The 12815-nt window shown below is 35.2% G+C and overlaps 1 protein-coding gene across 1 annotated transcript in view; it reads right to left on the bottom strand.

Moving 5' to 3' along the window:
* Positions 1–12110, bottom strand: part of LOC115211641 (ubiquitin carboxyl-terminal hydrolase 22) — a 39748-nt gene extending 27638 nt beyond the window's left edge. The window contains exons 1-5 of the mRNA XM_029780274.2: positions 11132–12110; positions 5960–6092; positions 4903–5016; positions 3278–3379; positions 2048–2220 (exon numbers count right to left, since the gene is read on the bottom strand). Coding sequence (XP_029636134.1) covers positions 2048–2220; positions 3278–3379; positions 4903–5016; positions 5960–6092; positions 11132–11251 — 642 coding nt within the window. The 5' untranslated portion in view covers positions 11252–12110. The remainder of the gene's footprint in view (positions 1–2047; positions 2221–3277; positions 3380–4902; positions 5017–5959; positions 6093–11131) is intronic.
* Between the last annotated feature and the right edge of the window lie 705 nt (positions 12111–12815).

Below are 12815 nucleotides of genomic sequence, written 5' to 3'. Positions count from 1 at the left end.
CAAGTATTGATACCATAATAAAATACTTCAAGTACATTCTGTAAAGCGGTTGGTGTTAGAAAAGGGATTCAGCTGTTAAAATGCAATGTTATGTTCTACAAACTAACCTAGGTGGGCAGTAAGTCCAAATAAAAATAAAAGACATGTATATATATGTGTGTATGTCTACACGTCTTCCCACTGATACTGCTTAGACAGTAGTGATATTATGTCATTCCTTAACAAAATGTCCTGCAGCATTTCAACATATAAAAATGCAGAATAAAATACCCTACTTGATAGACAGGAAGAGCATCCAGGTGCAGAATACTGCCTCAATGAAGTTTCCTCAAATTCATGTCAGTATTAAAGAAATAAAAAGCATATAAAAACAAATTTGCCTTCAGCATAACACTGATATCCTATATTTTTTTTTACAAAGCCACAATTTTGGAGAAATGATTTATAATGAATGAACTGACTCTAGGGTATATATGTGTCTCTTTTCTAGCAGAGTAAATGGCTATGTGGAAATTATGGTGGACTTCAAACAGAATTTAGAAAGATAAAACTACTGCTTGGAAAGCCACAACTACTTTTACACAGTATGGAAGAAATAATTGAGTGAATTAATAGTTAATATATAATGTATAGTAGGTGTAGTTATGGCTGTGTGGTTAAGAAAGCCTACCTTCTCTATTGCCTCAGGCTGACTAATACTTTGTAAGTGGAATTGGAAAACAGAAACCAAACGGAAGCCCATCATACATGAGTGTGTGTGTGTGTGTTTGTAATAATCTGTGCATGTCATCATTTGCTTTCTTTACATGAGGCCATCTGAGCAAAGAAAAGGTGCTGTCATGCATACATTGTTGATGTAGTTCTTGCTTTGAAAATAGTGGAATAAAAATCCCTTACTTGTAAGGGTTGGAGATAGGAAAAGTAGCCAATCATAAAATACTGTCTCAAATAAGTATCATTTGTATGCCAGCATAGGAAAATGAATATAAAATGAATGAAGGAACGAAAGATTATTGGCACTTTTTAAAACATCCCAAATAGAACATGAATTCTGAATCAAGGAAGATAAAGCTAAATGTCAACTGTAATGCACTCAGTTCAATTCTGTATTGCTCTAGTCAACATTAACACCACCAACACCAGCACCACAGTCCCAAAATACTGGTTTCCTGGTAATCCGGTTTTACACACACTGACTGTGTATACTAAATGCTGGTCTCTAGTTGACATTTGTAATGTCCTCCAAATCAATGTCTGTAGCATGGTAAAATCTTCTACCCTCAACTTTTTTTTATCAGAGAAAACGTAATTAATAAATGAGGCTGTTTGTTGCATAGGGCCCTCTATGACACTATTTCTTCATATGACCTTCTCTGAATCCCAGCACTCCATGAAAAAATCCTGGAGTTTTGCAACATGAGGGAAGTACCTTGATAAAATTCAATAAAAATGTATTTTATGAAAAAAAATTGATTTACACCATTTTCAAAATAAGAAGTTAGTTAAGTTTCTTTTTATCCAGATAAATTCCTTCAAACTCAAACAATTTTTGTTTTGTTTAATGTCAGAATAACAGTGGTTGTCCAGAGTGTTCAAACTCTTTTACAGAGTATCACGAACACTTTATATTTATGACATATTTCCACACAGTTTTGTGATTTTGAGAAAACTGTATAAGGGTTCCATAACAAAATAAGCTAGGGAGCCATTGCTCTGTTTCTATTGAGAAGAGGTTTCCCCATAGGATCTGAGCTCAGTTATGGGCTTTGCAGAAAAAACGAAAAGGAAGGAATGGGTGGTTGTTTTTGAAGCTAGTATGTATCTTTGATTAAAATAATGAAAAGAAGGGACGTAATCAACAGAGTTAAATAACATGTAAATGAGAAAGTGTTTAGTTGTAGATTAACTTGCCAGTTGTATACTACCTATTTTACAGCTTTATAGTAGAATAAAAGAAATTATCTTCTTCCAAAAACATCACAATGTCAACGTCAGTATTTGAAACCTGCAGCTGTTGAGTTAATGGATTAGCAAAATAAACCATTACCTCCTGGAAAAGACGAGACATTTCACACACCAGACATTTTTGAGCTTCACTATCCATTTGACAGACGTGCTGATCAGCTAGAAAAAAGTCCCTTAAAATTGGTGTGTGCGTCAGGGCTTGGACAATACAATTCATGAAACAAGTGTTTCCCAGGTTAATGAGACCTCGTAGACCTATAAAAAAAATTCCACAGAAGGAAATCTTAAAAGGATCATTATCATCAACATGAACAACAAACAGCAAAAGCAAAAGAAAAAACACATTCCATAACCTATCAAGTTGGTAATCCCTGGTAATGGCCTATCTACAAGTTGTGGAAATACTTGTAGCTTCATATGCATTTACCTTGCAGTTTTAACTAATTTTTCCAATTAGGTCTGTCTTAAACTAGTTTCTGACACTCAGCTGTCATTGGCAAAGGGTAGGCAAGCATTTTGAAACCAGTACCAGTTGACCAACAATCATGAATTTTATTACCTAATACAGAAATCACACCAGCACACAGTATATATAAAAGAATTGTTTTTCTTTAGAACTGATTAAGACACATGACTACAATAACAGAATAATGTGGTCAGGTATCATACACTGCTCCTCAATGAAAGAGCTAAGTATGCACAGAATAGTTTGCCTTCATGTGATGTGGTAAGAGAGAAAATAGAAAATTATGGCATTTAAGTTTTTCCCTCAAGAGTATTAATGCAATAAAACTATAACTATTATGTCTTGGGGGAAAACAGTGAAGACTTTATCTTCAAGTTCTTATTCAAGGAAAGGTATGCAAGAGAAAGGCTTGCTGTTGGCCATAAGAAAAATGAGTTCAACATTGCAATTTACTGAAACAGTGATTAAATGTGCTTCCTATACAGTAGGAAACTAGCTCCATATGGTGCCTCTTTACCACTAAATGGATCAGGGTGATTAAAAGTTGAAGTGTCTTTGCCACAGACACAATATAGTGCTGGTGACAGGAGATCAACTAACAAACCTTCAGCCAATAATCCATCCTCCCCCATCAAACTACTTAGCTGAATCTCTCATAATATTGCAATAAACAAAAATAAACTTCACTCATTAAACAAAAGGAGAAAAGAGAGAGAGAGAGGAAGAGGGTGAGAAAGGAGGTCAAATCAAAGAAAGGATGAAGATAGACAAAAGTGTGAAAGAAAATGATGAATGTAAAGGTTTAAATTTTGAAAGAAATGGAAAAAAATTAACCCTTCAACTTACCAATAGTAGAGTTGTCTTCTACTTTTAGCCTTTTTCTATTTTTGGAAAGTAAATCCACTTCACATTGGTCAGGTTCCCACGGTGAAAATTGTTCTTTGATTCCTGAAATGATAAATTTTAGTTACTTTTGAATCTAAAAAGAATGGGTTTTTTTTATTAGGTAAAGGGATTAATATTGTCGAAAAAGAGGTAGACAGATGATTGAATCAACAATACCAACATATAATTGTTAATATTTTTATAATACTTTATCTTCATAAAAATGATGAAATGTAATGTCAACCCAGTTGGTATTTGAACTCATAAAACACACAGTCCAAATGTCATCAAAATACAAATATACATTATAATACATCTGGCAATATGCTTTTTCAGAATCATATAGTAAAGTGCTTATTATAATAATAATCCTTTATACCATAGGCACATGGTCTGAAAACTTCGGTGGAGTGAGGGTGAGTCAGTTACATTGATTCCAGTGCACAACTGGTACTTATTCTATTGATCCCAAAAGGGGTAAGGTATTTGAACTCAGAATGTAGAGCCAGAAGAAATTGTATGGTGACTGCAATCATTTTATTCTTACAGTATGACTTGTCTTTTCAATGAATTAATCCACAGCAAGCAGAGGAAATGGCTTTTGAATTTATTTTTTCCCATAGGAAATAAATAGCCATTGTAAAGATTTGAGTCATGAACCCCAAGAATTAAGAACAAAATTGTTGGATTGCACAACAGACAAAGTCTACATCATTGTTAATATCCACTTCCAAAAGATTAGGAATGCACAGACTCAAAGAGATAAGATGGATAGTTAATATAGAGTGTGTGTGTGTGTGTGTGTATGTGTACATATCATTATGATCATCATTATTTTATGTTTGCTTTTCATGCTGGTAAGGACTGGATTGGTTGTTACAATGCTGAGGAGTCAGAGGAACAGACACCTCACTTTTAAGTTTCATTTTTGCTTTGCTTTCTATAGCTACAGGTCCTTCCTAACAAAAATCACATTAATGAGTGTACTGCAAGTATTTTTTTGTGGCATCAGTATTAGGGAGGTTGTTCCATCTCCAACAAGACTAAAGAGGTCCTTTTGATACCACACTTAACAGAATGCACTGACTGCATTTTATTATGGCACCAACACTAACGATAGGGGTGAGGGTAATGATGGATAGTAAAAGATGAATAAATGTTGACGGTCAATGAGGGAATGTAAGGTGGAATGTATGGAGTGCATGCATACTTGATGAAGTCCCTTAAGCACGTGCCTTAAGATGGCTATGAGAACAAGACTAGCAAAAACGAAAAGAGGTGGAGTGTTAGTTAAAGTGGAGGCATTGTATGATGAACAGAGAGAAAAGGGCTGGGTGAAATTGAGAGATGAGCAATAGGCACACAAGAGATAAAGGTATGGGTCCTAGGAACATGGGTAACAGCAGTATGAGTGATAGACATGTGACTGACAGTGATGTTTGATAACAGAGATGTGTTAGCAGGATGAGTGACAAGGGGCTGTGGAATGGTTATTAAAAGAGATGAGAGGTTATTAAAGAGATCCATGATGTAGATTTGACAGTATACATGTGTGTATGAGAAAAATACTGAGTGAAAATGTTTACCTAGTGAACAAGCTGATCTCCTGATCTGGTCTTTGGCTAAGTCTTCTAATTCTTTATCATAAACATAGTCCCCACAAGGGGTACAATAGACAGCTCCATAGGAAAGGTCTACAGCTGAAAATAGAGAATGATAACAGTTAGAGTCATTCAGCTATTTCTATATAAAATCAAAGGATAGACCCCCACCCCACCCTTTTTAGTCAACAAAACAATAACATTTAAGGTCAAAAAGAAAATAATAGGCAAAGTATCCAAGTTATGCATCAGTCTAATTTGTTGACACCATGCTACACTGTACAGTGTCATGCAATGAGAAATCATATTGTCTTTGAGCCAACAAAAACCTTGCTCAAAACATTTCAAAGTTCAAAATAAACAAAAGTAAATGGATCAATGAAGATCGAAATGAATTGGGCTAAGACACAGAAAGGTGAGAAAGGATGAAACAGTGCCTTACTCAAGGGATATAAACAAAGTTCAACTGAGAAGTTGACACTTTATCACCTTTACAATAACAATGTTAACAGCAAATTTAATCAGAAGCAAAAAAATGAGTGGGATTTTTTTCCCTCCCTGGCTTGTAAACCTGTTATCCAAAATTTAAGCAGTCAATGGCCAGCTAGTTGAAAGTTTTCTGAAACCTGTATTGCAAATTTAAACTAACAAAATGAAACCAGATAATTAAAATTGTCTGACATTTGGAACTTAATAAATCAATGAATGAATGTGACACAAGGTGATATATTTGTTGTTGTTCTGGAAACAATTACTAAACAAAAGAAATGAGGATACTGGAATTTTAAATTACAATTGAGTGAGAGGTGCAACCACTGATTCATTAAGGTACTGGACCAATGGTGCTGATATCAAGATTTCAGAATCAACTACACCACTCTACTTACCTGACTAAAATCAACCAAATTTCATCCATTCTGGAAACAGTATGAAAAAAAGGTTTCCAGTTTCCAATAGCAACTTCTTTAAAGAGAAAGCCCAGTTGAATATTAAAGAAATATATACAATAAAATAGCATTAATAAAAAATTTCAGAATGTTACCTAGGTTATGACTTTTGTTTTTTGCATGGTCATGGATGTGTTTTGCCTGGAAGCAGCCAAAAAAGACACACTCTAAACAAGCATGGAGCCTTACAGAGCCTTGATGGCAGGTGTGACAGAGACACTTCTCAGCCTGTAAGATAAAAATTGAAATTTTTCTCTGTAAATAATAGCAACATGGAGAAGAGAAAGGTAAAGATAAAGATGACAATACCTGGCTGTGACAATGCCTTCCAATCTTCTGTTTCTTGCCTGAGCCAGTTTGAGAGTAGTAAAGTAAGATAACATTTAGTAATTAAAGACAAAACGCTCCAACAATATCAAGCAAGGCTTCCAAGATATCCTATTTATGATAGTATGGATTATTAATAATAATAATCTTTTATTATGATTAAGCCCTTTAACATTGGGCTTAATGAGAAGGATAAAAAAAAAACTGATGGGTTTAGATAAAATAAAACAAAAACGAAAGTAGTAACAGCAACAAGGAAATGGTTTTGTTCAGGAGGGATAATTACCTTCAGTCAATCAAAGAAACCCTACAGATTCAGGATAACTTCACTTTCAAGAACAAGTGCCCTTTACCAGTTGTATTCTCTGGCCTAGAGGCATACACTAGCAGTAAATATATCCACTTGGGCCATACATGCCACTCTTACTTACTCTTCCACAATGTTACAGAAGGGTAACACATCCTTCTCCACCCTCACTTTTCTCTCGAAGAAGGATATGCAAAAAGGCTTAGCTGAGGAGGAAAGAACCTATTTTCAGGTCTTTCAACTGTGTCCATTCACAACCAGTTTTGCTATAACCACCAGACAGAGGTAAGACTGCTTGCCCTTCTCAGTCAAAAGGAAGCTTCAGGGTACTCCTTTTGATAGATTCAGCATCTCAGGCATGACTGGATGACTTCATCAGCATCTCAGGCATGACTGGATGCCTGTAGAGTTTGTTTTCAACTAGCAATGTTCCTTACTAGCACTGCTACAACAGGGATTTCTAGAAGCTACCAATATCTCCAGGATAAAAGCCAACAGACCTGCCATTTGATCCCTTTAAGCAACATTTCAGGAATAGTTTCCTCTCAGCTTATTTTAGCATGAGATTAGCCATGTTGTTTATAACCTAATCCCAGCTTCTATCTAGAGTCCTAAATCAAACTAGATCCCAAGTAAATTAACCAGCATCTCACAGCACTAGTTGGCAGCATGGAATTAACTTCATGTCTCAAGCTACAAACCTACCAACTTGTTTGGGTTCATTTTGCTCCTGTTAGCACATATTCCTTTAGAATGGTGCTTATCATCTTCACCTCTGTACTGCCTCAAAATGTGTACCTTAGGTAGGCTGACAATTTTTAGCAAAACAAATCAAGCAATGAGATTGGAAAATGGAAATTTTGACAAATGCTGTCTGCATTTATCCTTACACTGTGCATTAAACTTAGGTTTTCTGATGCAGGGAAAATATCTTTGTATGAAATAATATTAGATAAAAAAAAAAAAAAAGATTTGATTTTAAAAAATGCTTTTAACCTATTTTTGAATAATGTTTTCCATCTTTGTTATATTGCAGGTGGGAAGCGCCTGTGATGGTCATGCATTTGCCGAGACATTTTTGTCATATGTGAGATGAAACGAAAAAAAAAAAAAAAAAAATACAGCTTCCTATGTATATTAAAGAGATCTCTCAAAACAGCAAGGGAAATAGTTAATTGGATGATGTTCATGTCTTTCTCAATAGATGCGAATTAATTAGTTAAGTGAAATGAAATGAAATTCGGAGAATCGACGCCGGGTACGAATTTTGGTTCTCGATTAACGGAAACCTCTTAGTGTAACTGTCGTTATTACATAGAGTTTAAGGAGCAGAAGAACCTAGACAAGCAGAGAAACCTTACCTCTGTTTACATATAGCCCTAGCTCAAGAACGGGGGATTCTTAGTCACACACACCGAGATTACGTTCAAGTCAAACAAGTCAACTTGATAAAGTCAATGTCCTTCCAAACACTAAGCTTATCTACCTATAAATCCACAGTCTATGTGATTTTACAAACATACTCTCCTTCCACACTGAGATCCCTGTATCGCCGATCTTCTCATACAGTATGTCAACAGAGCATTCTTTGTAAGCCAACACTTTCTCTACAGTCAAACCTCGAGTCTTATTCTCAGCAACTACATTACAAGCGAATCCTTATTTGCCGACATGACCAGTTAAGACAACAAAGCATTTATATAAGAGAAGCATAGCAATATTTTAAAATTCAAATACACCTGAATAAAATGGTCGTCAAATGATTAGAAAGAGAAATCGAAAAGACGAACTGTTGTTTGACATTTGACCTAAACGACGGAGACAGACCTAGCACTAATTGTTGACTCATTACCATTCGTTATTTTTATTGTAGACCTTTATCCAAACCGATCTGACGTAGTTTTATCATTTTTTTAAAATTAGAAACCATTATTATTTTTATTATTATTATTGATTTTAAATAATTTGATATCACATATATTAAATATAAATTATATTACATAATATAAAATAATATATACACATTAATTATATATATATGCATAAATAAATCACACAAAATGTATTATAACATGGTATTTTAGGGAGATGAGGAGATTGGAAGTTGTGATGTTCATCGGTGTGCCTATAGACCTAGCCTTCTACACATACTGCAATATAAGCGGCGTGAAACGATTTCAAGTAAGAATCGAAACCGAATTGCAGAGGCAATTCTCCAAAGAATTTATAGCCGAATGCACACACTACTACGGCATTTGTTAATTAAGATGTATATCAATAATACACCTGTGATAATTCCTTCATTAGTGTTATTAATATCACTGGTGAAATGTGGTGTGACGTTAAGGGAGTTTTCTTTGAACGTGTGTGAGCGATCCGGTTTCAAACTCCGTGTGGGAAGAGTTTCATAGCAATTGCGACCAAACAGAAAACGTCATAACATCCTGTATTTACCACTTTCCCGAAACAGGTCGACTTTCTCGACGAACAACAACAACAAAAAAGTACAAAACAAAATAGCGACGATGATAAATAATCTTGATTATTATATCAAGCGTAACGCCTCGTCTGTCAGCATCCGAAGTTCCATCCAGAGTGAAGCTTTGAATAGATTTGACCCTTCAGCAACGTGAAAATGGATGCTGCACTGATGTGTGGATGGAATGTGGAAAATAAACACAACTTCGTCCAAAATGTGTCAATAAAAATACATAACGTTAATATAATTTGTTTTGATAAAGAGAAACCAGTCTTTTATTGGGTTTTTTTTAAAAATAAAAATAACTCAAATTTTATAATCTTTTCAGTTGAAAGAGAAAAAAATATTTTCTTAATTAAAGAAAGAGCTGAAAGATGAGCTCTATCTCCTCCGTTTAGTAACAACTGAAGATATTGCAGCCAAAAAGCCCAGGAAATTCCTTTCAACTTGTATCGTTTCATCAAATATATTTCTTCTTCTCTTTTGTAATTGAAGTGATTTTTTTTTTAAATCAGTTACCAGAAATTACTATTATAATTATTATACTAACAAGTTATATATATATATATATTTATATATATATCAATAGTAAATAAAATGAAATGTCATTGTTTACTTGTAATCAATAAAGGAAGTCTTGCGACTCAAGAAGACAAAGATAGGAAGTAGAGGGGGGGGGGGCATTTGAAGTTAAAAAGTATCACTGGTACAAGTAATTATTATACACACACACACATATATATATATATATGTACGTATGTATGTGTATATATATAATTTTATTATATTACAGGCACACATATGTAATATTGTAACAAACGGGAAAATAATTTTTACTTTGTTATTAACTAATCACCTTCCACATAATTTTATTTTTGTTTATTTTGTTATCAATTTATTTACTTTTTCTACAGATAGCAAAATAATGACACACGCACACACACACGTGTGTGTGTGTGTGTATGTCTTCGTCTCTCTCTCTCTCTCTCTCTATATATATATATATACACATGTATATATATATATCATTTCATTGATGTTTATATATCTATAAGACATAGTCATGTGGATGCTATCCTTTAACATATAGTATGTTTTTCTTTGTGTGTGTGTGTGTGTATATATATACACACGTCTATACACTTTTCTTTACCTTCCGATTTTAATCGAATCTGCCTCCTTTGTGTATCCCCTTTATATTTACTTCTCAGGTGTTCCCACAATAAATATTTTATGAAGTATAATAAATAAAACTAGAGACAGCGACAGGAAACTGTGGCCCTTAGATGACAATGCAGAAAGGGATCCCCTTGAAATAAATTTACTACAAATCATAGGCACACGCATATAAAAGGATATATACACAACAGTGTAAACAATCCGAAAATATAGGCACTCAATACAATAAACTACACACAATATTATATATATTACTTCGATTCACGAGAAACAATCAAAATATGTGTGAAATATAAAAGATTTCAAAGCGATTTATGTGAAATAATACAAGTTATTGGTACACACAGGCGAATATATGTGTGTGTGTATATATATATATATATATATATATATATATATATACACACACACATATATATATATATACATACATACACATATATATATATATATATACATATATATACACTTATGCACACAACAAAATCGCAGCCTGTGACGAAATCTGTAAAAATTCTACGATTTCAAAGACAAATTGTTATTTATTAGACAAAACGGGGAAAAAGACGAACATATTTGTGTGAAATGAAAGGAAGTGAAGTGATGCATGACAATAATTTAAAGAACAAAGTTAATAAGCAAGAAATACGACCAGCCACATATGTATATATACGTTCATACGGATATATATATTTGTATATTATGATGTATGTATAAATGCGTATATAGTGTGAATGAAGCGAAGAAGAAAGAAGATGTGTTTGAATGTGAAGTTTGAAGAGAGAGAGACATCATCGGATTGCCTCGATCAGGGAGACAACAACATCCGGATGAGGCGACTGGAAGAGAGTTTGCGGAAACCCTTTGGAAATGTATGCAGAAGGGGACAGGACCAGGTATAGCAGTGGATGGTTGGGATGAGACAGGGGTCGAAAATTAGTGATTAGAGCATATTAGCGAGATCTTTGTACATACCTTGATTCTTCGGGCATCAGCTGACGAACAGGCAATGAAGTAAGCATGGATTATCCGGAATGGTTCGGTTCCCTTGGCTGATTTGAAAGCACTGAGATGCGGGCAGCCATTCACGTTCATTTTAGGGGCTTTGTGGTGTTGTCCCCGCTGTGATTGGTATTGCTGATTGGCCTGCTGTCGCTGCTCATGTCGGCCGGACCTTGGTGGGCACGGCCTGCTGTTGACCCGCACGGGGCTGACTGTGGCCAGGCCGGGCACACACACAGAGCCTTGCGAAGCCAGGACTCCTCCCACCTAGACTCACTACAAATTGAGACGACGGGGGCAGGAAAGATCTCCCTAAAACACAGGATACTCTACACACAGTGAGGGGCTTTGAGCTAACTCAGCTGATGTTCTTCTTGCAATCCGTTTCCTAGAGTGGCAGGGGAAGCTAACCACCCCCCGACACAACACTGTCCTACCACCACCCTACGTTACAGAGATATTGGTAGCAGTAGTCGTCGGTGTGTGCTGGTGCTGCCTAGTATCACAATGGTAGGACTACTGGCACCAGACATTGGCAGTGGGAGTACTGATCAGAGCGGTGGTAGGAGAAGCCGTGTGAAGCGAGGTAGGAGGTAGTGACAGTGGCAGTGACGTTATGACACTTTATCCAAAAAAGATGGGGGAAAATAAAGGAGAGTCGGTTAAGAGATAAGAACAGCGGTGGAGGAGTGGTAACAGTAGCAGTGACCGGCTGACGGAGTAGGAGGTATTTGCTCGCTCCTACCACAGTAGTAAGGTCACTTAGTAAGGAAGAAAAAGAAGAGGAAGAAACAACGCCAATGCAGGAGGGGAGGAGGAGGAGGAAACATGGGATGTACTTGTTAAGAAAAAAAGATATTTTTCGAATGAGTAGTAGTGACAGTGTTTTCAATAAATAATAAAAAGAGAGGGAAAAGGAAAAAAGAAGGAAAGAGTAAGATAGATCCAAAGAGAGCTGTATTAGTAGTGGTAGTAGTAGTAGTAGTTAGAGGAGTTGTCTGTCTGTGTGTCCATTCATCAGTCAACAAAGAGATGCGCATCTCTTGATTTACCAATCGGCTTTGCGCACATGCTTTTACACTTCCGTTTCCGGTTGAGTGTTTTCTGTGGTCAAATGAAAAACATGCTGCACTTCCGCCACCTTCAATATGGCGTACCTTTATTACAAAGCATGCTGGGACATAACGTATTCAATTCATACATAAATATATATATTTTTATATATATCTATATATCTATATATAGATGTATTTATATATTTGAAGCATTTTTTATCACTTTAAAACATCCTCAAATTTGAGTATTTCATTATAAAAATTGTTAAAAATGTTAGCTGTCCTTCCCCAAAATTTCAATAACGTCTGAAGAAGTGAAATTAAAAGCATTGTTTTTCTTGGTTCCATTGTTCACTCATTCATGAACATCTTTTTCTTTAATCCCTGCATTATATAATTATTGCTATGAAATTTCTTAGAACAGTATTTAATAGAAATAGAAGAAAAAGGGTGAATACGGTGCAATGAACAGCGCGACTTCTTTTGTTCATATATCTCGATGGGGTGGTCAGCATTATGGGAAAGTGGATGAACGAAAAAAGGGCAGATGTAGAGTCAAATGAAATAACTACAATTAGCAATTAAGGTCCAAACTTTAGACT

This window comes from Octopus sinensis, linkage group LG5 (assembly GCF_006345805.1).
Source record: "Octopus sinensis linkage group LG5, ASM634580v1, whole genome shotgun sequence".
In the NCBI taxonomy this organism is placed as follows: Eukaryota; Metazoa; Mollusca; class Cephalopoda; order Octopoda; family Octopodidae; genus Octopus; species Octopus sinensis.
This window is presented reverse-complemented; position numbering and strand designations above follow the sequence as displayed.